The 18505-nt window shown below is 49.2% G+C and overlaps 1 protein-coding gene across 1 annotated transcript; it reads left to right on the top strand.

The window, feature by feature from the left end:
* The first annotated feature begins 951 nt into the window (after positions 1-951).
* LOC134537339 (chymotrypsin-like) lies at positions 952-17576 on the top strand. Its single transcript, XM_063377675.1, has 7 exons — positions 952-1181; positions 2574-2655; positions 3959-4106; positions 10469-10635; positions 11356-11454; positions 14072-14211; positions 16604-17576. Exons 1-7 carry the CDS (start codon positions 1140-1142, stop codon positions 16778-16780), a joined length of 855 nt encoding a protein of 284 aa, XP_063233745.1. The 5' UTR covers positions 952-1139; the 3' UTR covers positions 16781-17576.
* The last annotated feature ends 929 nt before the right edge of the window (positions 17577-18505 follow it).

The raw sequence follows: 18505 nt of genomic DNA, 5'->3' as shown, positions 1-18505 counted from the left end.
AACGTTTTTGGATTCTAGAGTATCACGAAATAAATCCGCGAATTTTTCAGGTCTCTATCTATAGGTTATAATTTTGGTCAGACGAAATAAATATTAGAAACATCTACAAAATTTCAGATGATAAACATGATACATTTATGTAATGTGTAGTTTTTTTCCCCCCAGAATTACAATCACATCCCACATGAAATATCCGTACTTAAAGTGTTTGTTTGATATGCTTGTACTTTAGATTAATGCTTGACAAGGCATTTTAAATAAAATTCTTACATAAATAGAAGCTTTCATATTTCAGACTGCTTGTTCTGTATTAACTTTTAAATACCACTTGGTTTGCTCAGTCGTTTTTAGAGATCAACAGAGATGACGCAGTGACTGCATCAATTATTATTTTCTCGCCGAGTCACAGTCGCTTGTGGCGACTCGTATCGTTCCGGCGCGTCAACAGGAAAGCGACTGACCTTTCTTCGGCGCTGTTGCCGCAGATCTGGACTTGGCGAAGATTGTGCACCCCAGGATGCGTTTGGCGCACCTTTTATGAGGAAATGTCGCATCATCGCCGTTGGGCTGAGACCCTGTTGCAACTGTGCACAAGGAGGTGATTTGTAGGGACTGGAAAAATTCGCGTTTTCGATGACCTCCAGGATAGACTTCACAGTCCTCAGTATACTTAGGAAAATAACGGCTGTTCATTGGCCGCTGACTTGTGAGTCGTCTCAACTGGTCTGCCTGTGATACGATACTTCTTTGGTTGAGTGTTTCCCATCGGCACAGAGTCTACCGGACGAACAGTGACCCAATAACAAAAGCAGGTTAAAGGTATATGTGTTTGAATCTTAGCGTATCGCGAAATGAACCCGCGAATTTTTCCGGTCTCTAGTAATATTGTCGCCGGTAGCACGGCGGTATGCCGCGAGCAGCTATGAGAGGCCACCCCGCTCGATGGAGCCGGAGTTTCCCAATCTGCCAATCACTCTAATCTGCTTCGACCAGGGCGCGCCGCATGCAACAAGCGAGGCTTGCAGAACCCCGCACTCATCGCGACACACGGCGATAACAGCCACTCGACGCACGCCTGACTGACCACGGGCGGGCCTATAAGAAGACAGGCCGCACCTCGGAGCCAGTATCAGGCCGCCATGAAGCTGCTCGTGTTGCTGGCGGTGGTAGCGGCGGTGCAGGTACTCTCGCTGTTCGTGTCTGTTATGTGCCGTTACAACTCCTGTACTCATCCATAGAGACCTGAAAAATTCCCGGGTTCATTTCGTGTTATGCTAAAATTCAAATAATTATACCTTATTGCTGCTTCTGCCATTGGTTCACTGTTAATCTTGGAGGACTGAGGGCAAATTAGAGACCCTCACTCATTGAAGTGTCGAATCACAGGCCACAAGTCAGCACCCAATGAACAGTTTGCATTTGCCCGAGTGTGTAGAGGATATTGAAGTCCATCCTGGAGGTCATTGAACCCGCGAATTTTTCCGGTCTCTACTCATTCAAACTGAACTTTATTAATGAAACGTTCAGTCAGTGTTCATTCACAGTTTGTAAAAACGTTAACTCATTCTTTCTTTCACAACAAAAAATCATGCACGCACACAAAATAAAAAATCGTGGCCATCATAAAATATTTTTATCAGTATAGACACTACCAGATGAAGAATTTCGTAGTTTCCACAAATGACAACATTACAGCACGACTAGAAAGTAAACCATTTGCTATTTATAGAGACCTGTAAAATTCGCGGATTCATTTCACGATAGGATAGAGTCCAAATACTTTTGACATTATTTTGCTTCAGTGATTGGGCCACAGTTTATCTGAAGGACTCTGGGCCAAAGAAAAATCTTTAACAGAAGAATTAGCGAATCAAGATCATTCCAGTCAACAAGTGTTACGAGTCGGTAACCAATCAGCAGATGTAATTTGCACGAGTGCATAGAGGATCATGGAGTCTATCCTTTAGGAATTTCAAATCGCGAATTTTACATGTCTCTAGCTATTTATAACGAAAAAAATCACTTTAAAAAATGTTTAAAATATCTCTATCACTACGGTTTATGAATAATGTATCGTAAATTTTACAAACAAAAAAATTATTAAATATAATTTAAAAAATATATATTTTTGTTAGGAGCATTACTTTCGAAAATTCACAACGTGTAAAATTTTCACTTTTTCCACGTGTAATGTATCAGTATGCTTTAACAATTTCTCTTAATAATATAAATATACAATATTTTAACACACAACCAGGTATTAGTAATTTGACAAATTGGTGGATCTAGACTACAGCAGAACACACTCAAAAAACTCAGTTATACTAAACTGAAGTACTTAGTTCTCATAATATTTAAACAATATATATTTTTTAATTATTTTGACTGGGAAAATAATGGTTTTCCATGACAGAACTGTAGGAATAATACATTGAAATATAATTCATGATGTTTACATAAAACTTTGATATTTTCCTTTGTGAATCAGTAATAACAAATTATTTTTGAACACATTAATGCACTTTTAACAGTCAATATGTGATATCAAGGCAAATAAAATTCTATTTTCACAGGCCAAGGCTGTTAACAACTTGGCTGACCTTGAATTCGTCAACAAGTATGTCACTCCAATCTCCTCGATAAGCTCTTATCAAGGTAAGAGTCTCAGCAACATAACTAATGTATACTAGAAAGGTTTAGTTATGTGTTTTCAGTGCACTGTGTTTCCTATCGCCTCATGCTACGAAATCAGCATATCTGGATCAGGGATGAACTAATGAAAAATATATATATATAAAGTGTACATTACTAGCAACACTGAATTAAATGTGTAGCTGGTTACAAAGGCAAGTTGGTATTAGTAACTTTACACCCTCTAAGTCTCTGATCAGGATTGAAATGATTTGTAACTTACTACATGTTGCTGGGTTTAACTAAAAATTTGTAAGTAACATAAATAAGTAGAATTTAATTGTTAAGTACGCAGATTGCAGTCTGATAACCAACACAGTAAGCTGTATTTTACAGAATATATGGACGGTATAGAACAAATTGTCAATAGGATAGTTCGGGAATATTTAGCTATATATTGCATTGTACGTATAGAGTTTTCTTATTTCAATACAGAGATTTACCCTGATGAATTATTAAATGCAATTTGTAAGTGTCTGTGTACGCTGAAAAACCCATTTGCCATTTCCAACACAATTTTTAAAAAAGATCGATACCAAATATTTGACTGTGAACAAGCCACAGAAACTGAACCGACCCGATGATTTAACCACAGAGACGACGTGTACTATAACTGGAGACGATGTACCTGAAGCACTTATATGTCCGCTATACTTTAACGATCACTAGGGACCGGAAAATTTCGCGGTTTCGATGGCCTTGAGGATAGACTGCACATTCCTCTGCACACTCGGGCAAATAACGCAAGTTCATTGGCTGCCGACTTGTGAGTCGTCTCAACTGGTCTGCCTGTGATACGATACTTCTTTAATTGAGTGTTTCTCATTGGCCCAGACTCGTCCAGATGGACAGTGAGCCAATAGCAAAAGTAGCTTAGAGGTAGGTATATGTGCTTAAATTTTAGTGTGTCGCGAAATGAATCTGCGAATTTTTCCGGTCTCTAGTTATCTGAGATAATGAAGTACTCCTCGTTAAGCATCCCGCAGATTGACTGTTGTTTCTGGAGGTGTATCTGTAGGTATATTCAGCTACGATTGCCAGAAAAACCTTGTGCTACCGAAACTCCCCGACCAAGCTGCTTATTACCTACGTCAGATGTACCTGTAAAACTTCACAGTGTGCCAAGGAAATTCTCATTCTTCCCAAACTCCGGAAAACGTGTTCACTTAGAAACTGTATTTGCTAAAGCATGGAACCAAATAGCTTCTGCCGTCCATCGAAACCTGTCCCAGCAAGCAGATGCTGAAGGTGTGTGACGTGTGTGCAGACGCCAGCCCGCGCATCGTGGCCGGCTCACCCGTAGCTCAGGGGCAGATCCCGTGGCAGGCGCTCCTCGTCATGGACTCGGCGGGGCTGTGCAGCGGGGTGCTGGTGTCCAGCGAGTGGGTGCTGTCCGCGGCGCACTGCCTCAAGAGGTGAGTCCCCTCTCCCCTCGGCGCCAGCGGTGCAACTGTCTGGTCAGCGGGGTGCTGGTGTCCAGCGAGTGGGTGCTGTCCGCGGCGCACTGCCTCAAGAGGTGAGTCCCCTCTCCCCTCTGCGCCAGCGGTGCAACTGTTTGGTCAGCGGGGTGCTGGTGTCCAGCGAGTGGGTGCTGTCCGCGGCGCACTGCCTCAAGAGGTGAGTCCCCTCTCCCCTCTGCGCCAGCGGTGCAACTGTCTGGTCAGCGGGGTGCTGGTGTCCAGCGAGTGGGTGCTGTCCGCGGCGCACTGCCTCAAGAGGTGAGTCCCCTCTCCCCTCTGCGCCAGCGGTGCAACTGTTTGGTCAGCGGGGTGCTGGTGTCCAGCGAGTGGGTGCTGTCCGCGGCGCACTGCCTCAAGAGGTGAGTCCCCTCTCCCCTCTGCGCCAGCGGTGCAACTGTCTGGTCAGCGGGGTGCTGGTGTCCAGCGAGTGGGTGCTGTCCGCGGCGCACTGCCTCAAGAGGTGAGTCCCCTCTCCCCTCTGCGCCAGCGGTGCAACTGTCTGGTCAGCGGGGTGCTGGTGTCCAGCGAGTGGGTGCTGTCCGCGGCGCACTGCCTCAAGAGGTGAGTCCCCTCTCCCCTCTGCGCCAGCGGTGCAACTGTTTGGTCAGCTGGGTGCTGGTGTCCAGCGAGTGGGTGCTGTCCGCGGCGCACTGCCTCAAGAGGTGAGTCCCCTCTCCCCTCGGCGCCAGCGGTGCAACTGTCTGGTCAGCGGGGTGCTGGTGTCCAGCGAGTGGGTGCTGTCCGCGGCGCACTGCCTCAAGAGGTGAGTCCCCTCTCCCCTCTGCGCCAGCGGTGCAACTGTCTGGTCAGCGGGGTGCTGGTGTCCAGCGAGTGGGTGCTGTCCGCGGCGCACTGCCTCATCAAGAGGTGAGTCCCCTCTCCCCTCGGCGCCAGCGGTGCAACTGTCTGGTCAGCTGGGTGCTGGTGTCCAGCGAGTGGGTGCTGTCCGCGGCGCACTGCCTCAAGAGGTGAGTCCCCTCTCCCCTCTGCGCCAGCGGTGCAACTGTCTGGTCAGCTGGGTGCTGGTGTCCAGCGAGTGGGTGCTGTCCGCGGCGCACTGCCTCAAGAGGTGAGTCCCCTCTCCCCTCGGCGCCAGCGGTGCAACTGTCTGGTCAGCGGGGTGCTGGTGTCCAGCGAGTGGGTGCTGTCCGCGGCGCACTGCCTCAAGAGGTGAGTCCCCTCTCCCCTCGGCGCCAGCGGTGCAACTGTCTGGTCAGCGGGGTGCTGGTGTCCAGCGAGTGGGTGCTGTCCGCGGCGCACTGCCTCAAGAGGTGAGTCCCCTCTCCCCTCGGCGCCAGCGGTGCAACTGTCTGGTCAGCTGGGTGCTGGTGTCCAGCGAGTGGGTGCTGTCCGCGGCGCACTGCCTCAAGAGGTGAGTCCCCTCTCCCCTCGGCGCCAGCGGTGCAACTGTCTGGTCAGCTGGGTGCTGGTGTCCAGCGAGTGGGTGCTGTCCGCGGCGCACTGCCTCAAGAGGTGAGTCCCCTCTCCCCTCGGCGCCAGCGGTGCATTTGTCTGGTCAGCTGGGTGCTGGTGTCCAGCGAGTGGGTGCTGTCCGCGGCGCACTGCCTCAAGAGGTGAGTCCCCTCTCCCCTCGGCGCCAGCGGTGCAACTGTCTGGTCAGCGGGGTGCTGGTGTCCAGCGAGTGGGTGCTGTCCGCGGCGCACTGCCTCAAGAGGTGAGTCCCCTCTCCCCTCGGCGCCAGCGGTGCAACTGTCTGGTCAGCGGGGTGCTGGTGTCCAGCGAGTGGGTGCTGTCCGCGGCGCACTGCCTCAAGAGGTGAGTCCCCTCTCCCCTCGGCGCCAGCGGTGCAACTGTCTGGTCAGCTGGGTGCTGGTGTCCAGCGAGTGGGTGCTGTCCGCGGCGTACTGCCTCAAGAGGTGAGTCCCCTCTCCCCTCGGCGCCAGCGGTGCAACTGTCTGGTCAGCTGGGTGCTGGTGTCCAGCGAGTGGGTGCTGTCCGCGGCGCACTGCCTCAAGAGGTGAGTCCCCTCTCCCCTCGGCGCCAGCGGTGCAACTGTCTGGTCAGCTGGGTGCTGGTGTCCAGCGAGTGGGTGCTGTCCGCGGCGCACTGCCTCAAGAGGTGAGTCCCCTCTCCCCTCGGCGCCAGCGGTGCAACTGTCTGGTCAGCGGGGTGCTGGTGTCCAGCGAGTGGGTGCTGTCCGCGGCGCACTGCCTCAAGAGGTGAGTCCCCTCTCCCCTCGGCGCCAGCGGTGCAACTGTCTGGTCAGCTGGGTGCTGGTGTCCAGCGAGTGGGTGCTGTCCGCGGCGCACTGCCACAAGAGGTGAGTCCCCTCTCCCCTCGGCGCCAGCGGTGCAACTGTCTGGTCAGCGGGGTGCTGGTGTCCAGCGAGTGGGTGCTGTCCGCGGCGCACTGCCTCAAGAGGTGAGTCCCCTCTCCCCTCGGCGCCAGCGGTGCAACTGTCTGGTCAGCTGGGTGCTGGTGTCCAGCGAGTGGGTGCTGTCCGCGGCGCACTGCCTCAAGAGGTGAGTCCCCTCTCCCCTCTGCGCCAGCGGTGCAACTGTCTGGTCAGCGGGGTGCTGGTGTCCAGCGAGTGGGTGCTGTCCGCGGCGCACTGCCTCAAGAGGTGAGTCCCCTCTCCCCTCGGCGCCAGCGGTGCAACTGTCTGGTCAGCTGGGTGCTGGTGTCCAGCGAGTGGGTGCTGTCCGCGGCGCACTGCCTCAAGAGGTGAGTCCCCTCTCCCCTCGGCGCCAGCGGTGCAACTGTCTGGTCAGCTGGGTGCTGGTGTCCAGCGAGTGGGTGCTGTCCGCGGCGCACTGCCTCAAGAGGTGAGTCCCCTCTCCCCTCGGCGCCAGCGGTGCAACTGTCTGGTCAGCTGGGTGCTGGTGTCCAGCGAGTGGGTGCTGTCCGCGGCGCACTGCCTCAAGAGGTGAGTCCCCTCTCCCCTCGGCGCCAGCGGTGCAACTGTCTGGTCAGCTGGGTGCTGGTGTCCAGCGAGTGGGTGCTGTCCGCGGCGCACTGCCTCAAGAGGTGAGTCCCCTCTCCCCTCGGCGCCAGCGGTGCAACTGTCTGGTCAGCGGGGTGCTGGTGTCCAGCGAGTGGGTGCTGTCCGCGGCGCACTGCCTCAAGAGGTGAGTCCCCTCTCCCCTCGGCGCCAGCGGTGCAACTGTCTGGTCAGCGGGGTGCTGGTGTCCAGCGAGTGGGTGCTGTCCGCGGCGCACTGCCTCAAGAGGTGAGTCCCCTCTCCCCTCGGCGCCAGCGGTGCAACTGTCTGGTCAGCTGGGTGCTGGTGTCCAGCGAGTGGGTGCTGTCCGCGGCGCACTGCCTCAAGAGGTGAGTCCCCTCTCCCCTCGGCGCCAGCGGTGCAACTGTCTGGTCAGCGGGGTGCTGGTGTCCAGCGAGTGGGTGCTGTCCGCGGCGCACTGCCTCAAGAGGTGAGTCCCCTCTCCCCTCTGCGCCAGCGGTGCAACTGTCTGGTCAGCGGGGTGCTGGTGTCCAGCGAGTGGGTGCTGTCCGCGGCGCACTGCCTCATCAAGAGGTGAGTCCCCTCTCCCCTCTGCGCCAGCGGTGCAACTGTCTGGTCAGCTGGGTGCTGGTGTCCAGCGAGTGGGTGCTGTCCGCGGCGCACTGCCTCAAGAGGTGAGTCCCCTCTCCCCTCGGCGCCAGCGGTGCAACTGTCTGGTCAGCGGGGTGCTGGTGTCCAGCGAGTGGGTGCTGTCCGCGGCGCACTGCCTCAAGAGGTGAGTCCCCTCTCCCCTCGGCGCCAGCGGTGCAACTGTCTGGTCAGCGGGGTGCTGGTGTCCAGCGAGTGGGTGCTGTCCGCGGCGCACTGCCTCAAGAGGTGAGTCCCCTCTCCCCTCGGCGCCAGCGGTGCAACTGTCTGGTCAGCTTGGTGCTGGTGTCCAGCGAGTGGGTGCTGTCCGCGGCGCACTGCCTCAAGAGGTGAGTCCCCTCCCCCCTCTGCGCCAGCGGTGCAACTGTCTGGTCAGCTGGGTGCTGGTGTCCAGCGAGTGGGTGCTGTCCGCGGCGCACTGCCTCAAGAGGTGAGTCCCCTCTCCCCTCGGCGCCAGCGGTGCAACTGTCTGGTCAGAGGGGTGCTGGTGTCCAGCGAGTGGGTGCTGTCCGCGGCGCACTGCCTCAAGAGGTGAGTCCCCTCTCCCCTCGGCGCCAGCGGTGCAACTGTCTGGTCAGCTTGGTGCTGGTGTCCAGCGAGTGGGTGCTGTCCGCGGCGCACTGCCTCAAGAGGTGAGTCCCCTCTCCCCTCTGCGCCAGCGGTGCAACTGTCTGGTCAGCTGGGTGCTGGTGTCCAGCGAGTGGGTGCTGTCCGCGGCGCACTGCCTCAAGAGGTGAGTCCCCTCTCCCCTCTGCGCCAGCGGTGCAACTGTCTGGTCAGCGGGGTGCTGGTGTCCAGCGAGTGGGTGCTGTCCGCGGCGCACTGCCTCAAGAGGTGAGTCCCCTCCCCCCTCTGCGCCAGCGGTGCAACTGTCTGGTCAGCTGGGTGCTGGTGTCCAGCGAGTGGGTGCTGTCCGCGGCGCACTGCCTCAAGAGGTGAGTCCCCTCCCCCCTCGGCGCCAGCGGTGCAACTGTCTGGTCAGCTGGGTGCTGGTGTCCAGCGAGTGGGTGCTGTCCGCGGCGCACTGCCTCAAGAGGTGAGTCCCCTCTCCCCTCTGCGCCAGCGGTGCAACTGTCTGGTCAGCTGGGTGCTGGTGTCCAGCGAGTGGGTGCTGTCCGCGGCGCACTGCCTCAAGAGGTGAGTCCCCTCTCCCCTCGGCGCCAGCGGTGCAACTGTCTGGTCAGCGGGGTGCTGGTGTCCAGCGAGTGGGTGCTGTCCGCGGCGCACTGCCTCAAGAGGTGAGTCCCCTCTCCCCTCGGCGCCAGCGGTGCAACTGTCTGGTCAGCTGGGTGCTGGTGTCCAGCGAGTGGGTGCTGGTGGTCGGTGCCATACCCTCCCGATCAACAACAGGGAGCGATCCCTACCAGTTCTGTTTACTTACAGCTAGGGACACCTGTATTTCGCGAATACGTTTCGTGTCAAGGCATGTCACAAAACACTGTAGATTTTTCTTAGAGTAATGGCGAATCGTGTTGCGTGCAGCAGTACTGTATCCACATTCCCATTGGCTCCGTCAAGTGCGGGAAAACCCCTCTCGCCGACCACAGCCAATCACTACAAGGGACAAACTACGGTGTTTCGAGATGTACCTAGACAAGAAATGTATTCGCGAAATACAGGTGTCTTTAGTTATATCCTCAGTGCTGCCTCTGCCATTGGCTCAAAACTCACCTGGTTGACTCTGGGCCAATGAGAAACGCCCGACCAAAGCTTTAATCGAATCACAGGCTGCTACGTTGGGACGTCTCATGAAGACAGCATCCAATGGGTGGGTGGCATTTGACCGAGTGTACGTAGAACTATGGAGTTCATCCTACAGGTCATTGAACCCGCGAATTTTTCCGGTTTCTACTTATAGCTCTGGGATGTTTAATCAAAGAGAACTGGAATGCTACTCCCGCCCCACCCTGATAGGGCGCACATGTGGGACGGGAACGCGAGAACAATCTGCGAGCCTCCTGGGCAGCACCCTGGTTACACACTTCCGTTCCGTTCAGAAGATCACTGCTACCGCGAATGCCGTGACCGGGAGCTGAGACGTCGGACAGTCAGCATGGTGACAAGGCGGGGGGCATGCTCACTCAAGAGTCCGAGCAGGCCGGTGACGGGGTGCTGTCATAACTTAGAAACACACAACTTAGATGTTATCTTTAAAAGATTTAGGTAAAACTATTGTGTTTGTTTGTCTTTTCGTTTTGTCATGTTTTTTGTCTCGCTTCAACTGTTGTGCTGAATTATTTTGGGTTTCAATATTTTTGTGTTGTCATCATTTGTGGGGACTTTTTCGTTCTCTTAGTACATTTTTCTTTGTTTTTCTTTGTTTGTTTGCTGACCATATTCCTGTTTCGGAATATTTTGTGGTGTTCATATCCTTGTTGACAACAGCAATTGTTTGCTTAATTTTGTGTGTTTTTGTCCTTTTTTTTTGAGTATTTTTATTTATTTATTTTATTTATTAGTTTTTCTTCAAACAGAAAAAGTTCTTAGCAATGGCGTATGTCCAAAAACTTACATCAAGTCACACAACTTAGAAACACATAACTTAGAATTTTCTAAGTTATGACAGTTCTAAGTTATGACTTTCTACGTTATGACTTTCTACGTTATGACGTTTCTAAGTTGTGTGGTTCTGCGTTGCGTGTTTCTAAGTTACGTGTTTCTAAGTTATGACAGTTCTAAGTTGTGACTTTCTAAGTTATGTGGTGTTCCCGGCGGTGACGGGTTGTTGATGTTGTTGTGGTTCCAGCTACACGTCCTTCGAGATCGTGCTGGGCGGCACCAGCCGGGCCTCGACCCAGGACAACACGGTGACGGAGTACGCGCGCCAGGTGTTCATCCACGCCAACTACGACGCCAAGACCATCGCCAACGACATCGGCCTGCTGCGGCTCGCCTCGCTCGTCACCTACAACGGTCAGTTCCCCCTCCACCCTCCCTCTGCCAGCTGGGCCTCCACCGGACCGCGGGTTCACCGGGTCCCGGCGTGATGTAGGCGCCAGCAGTGCTGACGAGGTCTGAGGGCTCAGGACACAGCCAAACAGTCTGGTCAGCTGAGTGAGGCAGGGTGATGGCTATGCTGGGTTGTCCCAGTCTGGTCATTGCTTAAGCTCCGACACCTTCCTGATCAAAAGGGGGGGAAGTAATTAATCCCTTGACATCTTTGTCTCAAGTTTACTTGTTCTGGAATGTAAAAAAAAAAAAATCGATCTGCAAGCCGTCTCCCAATCTACCCGAAATTAAATTATAAACTATAAATTATTACATTTTTATTCTATAAATAATTAAAATTAATAATATAGAATAAACATTCAGCGTATTTATTGATTTCCATTATTAATTAAAATGTATTTGTTTTATTTTACTACATTAAATAATTAATTTTTGACACATGTTTAAGTAATAATATTGAATACTGAGTATTAATTTAATTATTTTCGGTGCAATGAATTTCAAAATACTTCTAACGCGCGTACATAAGTACACACGCCATTTTTTTTTGTGTGTAGATATTGTTTTTTTTTTTTTTTGTAGTTCCTGATAATGTGTGTATCTGGATTGAAAACTGTATACATGTCTGTGAAGGGAACGCGCGGGCAATAATGTTTGTTTGTTTGTTTGTTTGTTGGCCGGCAGCCTTCATCAGCGCCGCGAGGCTGCCGTCTCTCTCGCAGATCTCCGCCTCCTTCGAGGGGTCCTCCGCCCTCGTCAGCGGCTACGGCCGGACCTCCAGCTGTGAGTCACGTCACTTCACCCTTTACCCTTCAGTGCGCTGCGTTTTCAAACATTTTTCAAATAATAACTGCAACTAGCGACCCGCCCCGGCTTCGCACGGGTGCAATTCTCATACTAAATATACTAATTATTAGGGACTGAAAAAATTCGCGTTTTCTATGACCTTCAGGATAAACTACACAGTTCTCAGTATACTCGGGAGAAATAACGGCTGTCCATTGGCTGCTGACTTGTGAGTCGTCTCAACTGGTTTGCCTGTGATACGATACTTCTTTGGTTAAGTATTTCCTATTGGCCCATAGTCGTCCAGATGAACAGTGAACCAATAACAAAAGCAGCTTAGAGGTATGTGCATTTGAATTTTAGCATATCGCGAAATGAATCCGCGAATTTTTCCGGTCTCTTCTAATTATAAATATAAATATAGACTAAAAACAAAAGATAATCTACAAATATCATCAACAAAAGATACCTATTCTATTCAGATCTTTTTTGAACTTAAATACCTTACCTTAAACTTCGATTTTCAACAATTATATAAATAATATTTTACGTACTGTTAGTTCGACTAAAAACAAAAGATAATCAACAATTATCAACAACATGATCTATCTCGTAGGGTTCAGCCAGCGTTTGCAATGTAAGCGCAAAAAAAACGTGTTTATTTACGACGTCACATTATAAACCTCTAAAACTATCAGTGTTTCGCTACTATATTATGCATGTATTATTCATATAAACCTTCCTCTTGAATCACTCTATCTATTAAAAAAAACCGCATCAAAAATCCGTTGCGTAGTTTTACAGATCTAAGCATACATATAGGGACAGACAGACAGCGGGAAGCGACTTTGTTTTATACTATGTAGTGAAGAACACTGTTTACAAGAGAAATATCCAGGTATCTTCGTAAATTTACGGGTAATGAGTTCACTTAATTTGAACATGAATCCACGATAAAATATAAAGACTCTCATCACTGACTCTGTAACGCTCTATGAATGCTGTTCTCATGCGCTGACAGTGTAACATTTCCACTGCTCTTTGCTAACCTGTTCCTCCCAGCATTGCTGGCGAGTCCTTGGCGCGAAGATAATGTGTGTCGTATTCTGACGAGGCCGAAAGTTTCATTTTCCAGTGATGAAGTAGCGAGCCGTGAATTAGCTTGCCACGTTTCGGCCGCGTGTATATGTTTAACATAATTCAAGCTGTTGGCCTCCTCTTGCAAATATGAATCCACCAACCACTGTTGTGGCAGTTTTCCAGCGCTAATGACAGGATTACATTGATCGCGAATAGATGTTAAGGTACTCTTGAACTGTAGCATGCTAATGTTGTTACAAACCCTGTTAAATGGAGCACCTTCATGTGAATCGCACTGCCAATATGGTTGCCATCCTAATTTATAGAATCGAATCCACAGCAAGGATAAGATTGTTGAAAACTACCAGAGACAATTAACACGCAATGTAGTTTTTCAAGCGGTTCTTCATTAAAAACTTTTTTTTCTGAATTATCATTCCATATAATAATTTTTATATGAACAATATTAAAAGACATTGAATATGTAAAAAAATATTATATTTAATTAAAGTGTTTTTTATATTCATAATTGCTAGAGACCCGCAAAAATCGCGGATTCATTGACCTCTAGGATAGACCCTACAGTCTTTTAAATACTCGCGGAAATGACACCTGTTCATTGGCTACTGACGCGTGAGACGTCTCAACTAGGCTGTCCGTAATTCGGCACTTTCTTGGTTTAGTGTTTCCCATTGGCCCACAGTTCCCCGGATAGAATGTGGGCCAATCGCAGAAGCGGTACGAAGGTATAGTTGTTTTGATGCTAGCCTATCGCGAAATGAATCCGCGAATTTTGCATGTCTCTAATAATTGCCATTCATAGGCGCCTTACGACTAGTCTTTGTATATTTACAAAACATTCAAAAACCTTGTAGACATTATTCCTGGTTGAATGTGTGTGATTACTTGATGTAAGCTTTTGGACATACGCCATTGCTTGGCAATGGCGTATGTCCAAAAGCTTACATCAAGTCATGCACTCCCATTGCACAAATCTTTCAAAGATAATAGTGTGTGAATACCTTGTTCACAACGAAACAAAATTCGGAAGTGGTAATCATCCGTATTTTTTATGACGATTTAGTTGCCTCAAATCACGAATAACTAGGGACTGGAAAAATTCGCTTATTCAATGACCTCCAGGATAGACTCCACGATCCTGTGCACACTCGGGCAAACGTGATCTGTTCATTGGCTACTGACGTGTGAGGCGTCTCAATTGGGAGACTCGTGATTCGACACTGCTTTGACTGAGGGTCTGTAATTGGCCCACAGTCCTCCAGGTTAACAGTGAACCAATAGCAGAAGTCGCATAAAAATACAATTATTTGCATTTTAGCGTGTCGCGAAATGAATCCGCGAATTTTTTCGGTCTCTACGAATATCTCTTGGTTTATTTGAGGTGCATTCTTCGCTGAAAAGTCGGTAAATTTGCTGTAATTTCTAATTGTGTTCATGATGGTTCCTGATGTCCCTGAAACACAGTGTTGAACAGCGTTGTTCAGTTTGTTTGACGTGACTGTGACTCCCGCAGCCAGCCAAGCTGCGTCCAACGAGCTGCTCCAGACTGACGTCACAGTCATCAGGAATGACGTCTGCGCCGAGACGTTCGGCTCCTTGATCGAGACCTCCAACATCTGCACCGTCGGCGCGAGCGGCAAGAGTCCTTGCGAGGTGGGTGGCCCGTCACGCCGACCAACTTTTTTGACTTGACAACGTCTACTAAATCGATGAACGCCGGCTGCACGCACGAAAAAGTGTCCTGTTACGCACATTGTTCCGTTACGCTGTGTCCCGTTACGCTCATTGTTCCGTTACGCTGTCGGCGAGTGCAGTAATAATAGGTTATGTTACAATTGACTAAATATTATGGTGATTCATATAATTGATGATAGATATTTGAATACAGTTTATTTATATGAAAACGTGTTCATAATTATGTTTAAACTTTATAGCTAAACGATAGTTTTTAAAATTAATTACAAGTCATCTACACGTGAACTGTTTCGTCGACTGTTTATAAAGTGAAGTGAAAAGTTAATGTGGTTTTCATTGCTTATTACAACAATTTCGGCAATTAAGGTTAATTATTCTTGCATTTTAAAAATATGATTACTAGTATAGTTTCAAGTATTTATTCTTTTATTATTAAAATAAAAATGATTCAATTTTATTCATAAAAGTATGCAATCATTTCATCAATGTTTTGTTATGACGTTGTCACGTTAAACTATAGTCCGTAAACCGACTTTACAGACAACCAATTTTTTCTCTCGAATTTTTCTGTACTCTTACATAAGATTCCTTTGGAAATCAGTTGCTAAGACTACAGAAAAGATAATGTAACTTTGTACACCACATGGCTATGGTTATTTTTACATATAGTATATATGTTTTTCGAGGTAATACTGACTATTTCTTACGAAAATTGGAGCTCAATTTTATATTTTAACTTATATTTTATTCCAGAATAATTTTTAAACCATGGAAAAGATAATAGAATATTCAATAATTGAACTTTATTTTGTTTTATTATAGATACTCATTAATGTGCGTAGTTAATACTGGAAGCTATTCAGGGACATTGTTGGAGGCACTGGGACAAGACAAAAGCAGAAGTGCCCGGGGAACAATATATAGATATAATTTTTCAAAATTTATGTGAGAATACCACGACTTTACATCAGTGTCTATTGACATATTATCCTACAAATGCAAATACGGTTGATATACCACATTTACCAGAGGTTTCGTTGTTGAAATATTCTTGAAGGTGTCCCTGTCCGCCTAGTCCGGGATGTATGTGGGTTAGTGGGGCGGGATGATTAGGGCGAAGCTCGCTAGTGATTCTGGCTCGGTGTCGCCTCTAAGCGCAGGGCTTCTCATCGCGCACGGGGCAACTGTGAGATCTGAGCGGTGACCAGGACATTATGCGGCTGAGAGATGAAGATAAAAGGCGTAATGCAAGACCCTTGAGCGAATCTGCACCGGGTATTTCATGGCTAAAAGTTATTCTGAAAACACGCGTGTTGGCCACTTTCACTTTGGTGTAAAAAAAGAAACATGCAAATAGAACTAATCATGGAATTCTTAAATGCTTGTTTGTAAACAGGCATTACTCTGATATCTCGAGGAGTTGTAATCGCGTGGTACCTCTGACGACCTGAACACCGTGTTGTGTGTGTGTGTGTGTCCGGGGTGGGCGGGGCGGGACGCAGACTCCTCCCCCGTCGTCCCTGGCCTGAGTGGCGGGGTGGGGGAGCTCAACTGCTGCCGCTTGGAAGGGCAGCCCTTCAGCATTTTTCTGGCAATGGTTAGTTTAGGTTAGGTCAGGTCAGGTTAGGTTAGGTTAGGTTAGGTCAGGTCAGGTTAGGTTAGGTTAGGTCAGGTCAGGTTAGGTTAGGTTAGGTTAGGTCAGGTCAGGTTAGGTTAGGTTAGGTTAGGTCAGGTCAGGTTAGGTTAGGTTAGGTCAGGTCAGGTTAGGTTAGGTTAGGTTAGGTCAGGTCAGGTTAGGTTAGGTTAGGTTAGGTTAGGTTAGGTCAGGTTAGGTTAGGTTAGGTTAGGTCAGGTCAGGTTAGGTTAGGTTAGGTCAGGTCAGGTCAGGTTAGGTTAGGTTAGGTCAGGTCAGGTTAGGTTAGGTTAGGTTAGGTCAGGTCAGGTTAGGTTAGGTTAGGTTAGGTTAGGTTAGGTTAGGTTAGGTCAGGTTAGGTTAGGTTAGGTTAGGTCAGGTCAGGTTAGGTTAGGTTAGGTTAGGTTAGGTCAGGTCAGGTTAGGTTAGGTCAGGTCAGGTCAGGTTAGGTTAGGTTAGGTCAGGTCAGGTTAGGTTAGGTTAGGTTAGGTTAGGTTAGGTTAGGTTAGGTTAGGTCAGGTCAGGTTAGGTTAGGTTAGGTTAGGTTAGGTTAGGTCAGGTTAGGTTAGGTTAGGTCACTTTACAAAATGTCCTAAAAACACTGTCAGAAAAATCCTGAAGGACTGCCCTTCCAAGGGGCAGCACTTCAGTCGCCCCGGCCTGTGTGACGTGGTGCGCCGCCCGTGTAAGAGACGTGACAGTGTGTGTGCCCCGCAGCACGGAGACAGCGGCGGCCCGCTCGTGTTCGCCGAGGAGGACCGCAAGTACACGCTCATCGGCCTCGTGTCCTTCGGCGTGCAGAACTGCCCCGCCAACACCCCCGCCGCCTACGTGCGCGTCACCAGCTACCTGCCCTGGATCTCCCAGAACACGGGCATCGTGCTGCGGCCCTAGGCCCGGCCACCTCCCTTCCTTGCTGCGGTCCTAGCCTCTAGACACATTCCTTCCTTGCTGCGGTCCTAGGACTGACCACCTCTAGACACCTTCCTTCCTTCCTTGCTGCGGCCCTAGCCTCTAGACACCTTCCTTCCTTGCTGCGGTCCTAGGACTGACCACCTATAGACCCATTCCTTCCTTCCTTGCTGCGGCCCTAGCCTCTAGACACCTTCCTTCCTTGCTGCGGCCCTAGCCTCTAGACACATTCCTTCCTTGCTGCGGTCCTAGGACTGACCACCTCTAGACACCTTCCTTCCTTGCTGCGGCCCTAGCCTCTAGACACATTCCTTCCTTGCTGCGGTCCTAGGACTGACCACCTCTAGACCCATTCCTTCCTTGCTGCGGCCCTAGGACTGACCACCTCCCTTCCTTGCTGCGGCCCTAGCCTCTAGACACCTTCCTTCCTTGCTGCGGTCCTAGGACTGACCACCTCTAGACCCATTCCTTCCTTGCTGCGGCCATAGGACTGACCACCTCCCTTCCTTGCTGCGGCCCTAGCCTCTAGACACCTTCCTTCCTTGCTGCGGTCCTAGGACTGACCACCTCTAGACCCATTCCTTCCTTGCTGCAGCCTTAGGACTGACCACCTCTAGACACATTCCTTCATTTCTGCAGTCCTAGGACTGACCACTCCTAGACACATTGCTTCCTTGCTGCGGTCCTGTTGATTTCATTGGGGCTGCAAGTAGCCGCATCGGGTACAACTATATGTATATCTTGTATATTTACCAATAAAAGCATACCAATCCATGAAGTAATTTGCCTTTCTTTTATCTAGAAACAACTCAGCTGTGATCGAATTGTGATTGGACGGATATCAGTTCGAATGGACTCAACATTTTTTTTTCCTGGGCGTTGCAGTTTTCGTTACGCTCTGATAAGTCATCGCTTATTCTTACCCAACTAGCTGTAAATAAATTTCACTTTAATAAAAATATTCTATTGAAAAAACTAAAAAAAAACATAGTTTTATAATTTACACACTGAAATCTTCATAAATTATAGCTTTTAAAATACGTATTTTGTCAGTAACGGACTAAAAAGTAAGGGGTTTACTAGTAGACATTGAAGAGTTCCACTATCCACCTCCTGGCTCCATCATAAGATCAGTTCGATGGTACCGAATCATTGTATCTTCGGCCGAATTGCATATACTTGTAAAGTTTCAAATCGACACGACAATTAGAAGAACGTTAACATCTACTTCCAAGATGTTTTTACATAGTTCGTTAGTTATTTACATGTGAAGTCCATGCACGACAGGAGTGAAACTTCTTGCTTATTAACTATGGATGGAGATAAATTAGAAGTATTTTTTTTTTATCGAACAAGTTATAATAACTTAAAATAGTAAGGATGCGGTTTATGATCTGAAATGAAAAAATAAATCAACTGAACAGTAGACAAACAGAATCAGCGTTACGAGAGTTCCGTAGCATCTCTGCTGCGTCATTTCTACCTCTCCCTTTCCGACCTTTACAACCAGGATATAGCAGCTACGATACGTACCTACCCCTCCCTCTTGTCATGTTCCCATTCGACCACTAGCGCATGCGTCGGAGTGGCTTCGCCGCTGACGCACTCTCCTCCTGTACCGGTTCCTAACAATTCACTCGTAACTAGGGACCGGAAAAATTCGCGGGTTCAATGACCTCCAGGATGAACTCCACAGATCTACTTACA

This window comes from Bacillus rossius, chromosome 12 (genome assembly GCF_032445375.1).
Source record: "Bacillus rossius redtenbacheri isolate Brsri chromosome 12, Brsri_v3, whole genome shotgun sequence".
NCBI lineage: Eukaryota > Metazoa > Arthropoda > Insecta > Phasmatodea > Bacillidae > Bacillus > Bacillus rossius.
This window is presented reverse-complemented; position numbering and strand designations above follow the sequence as displayed.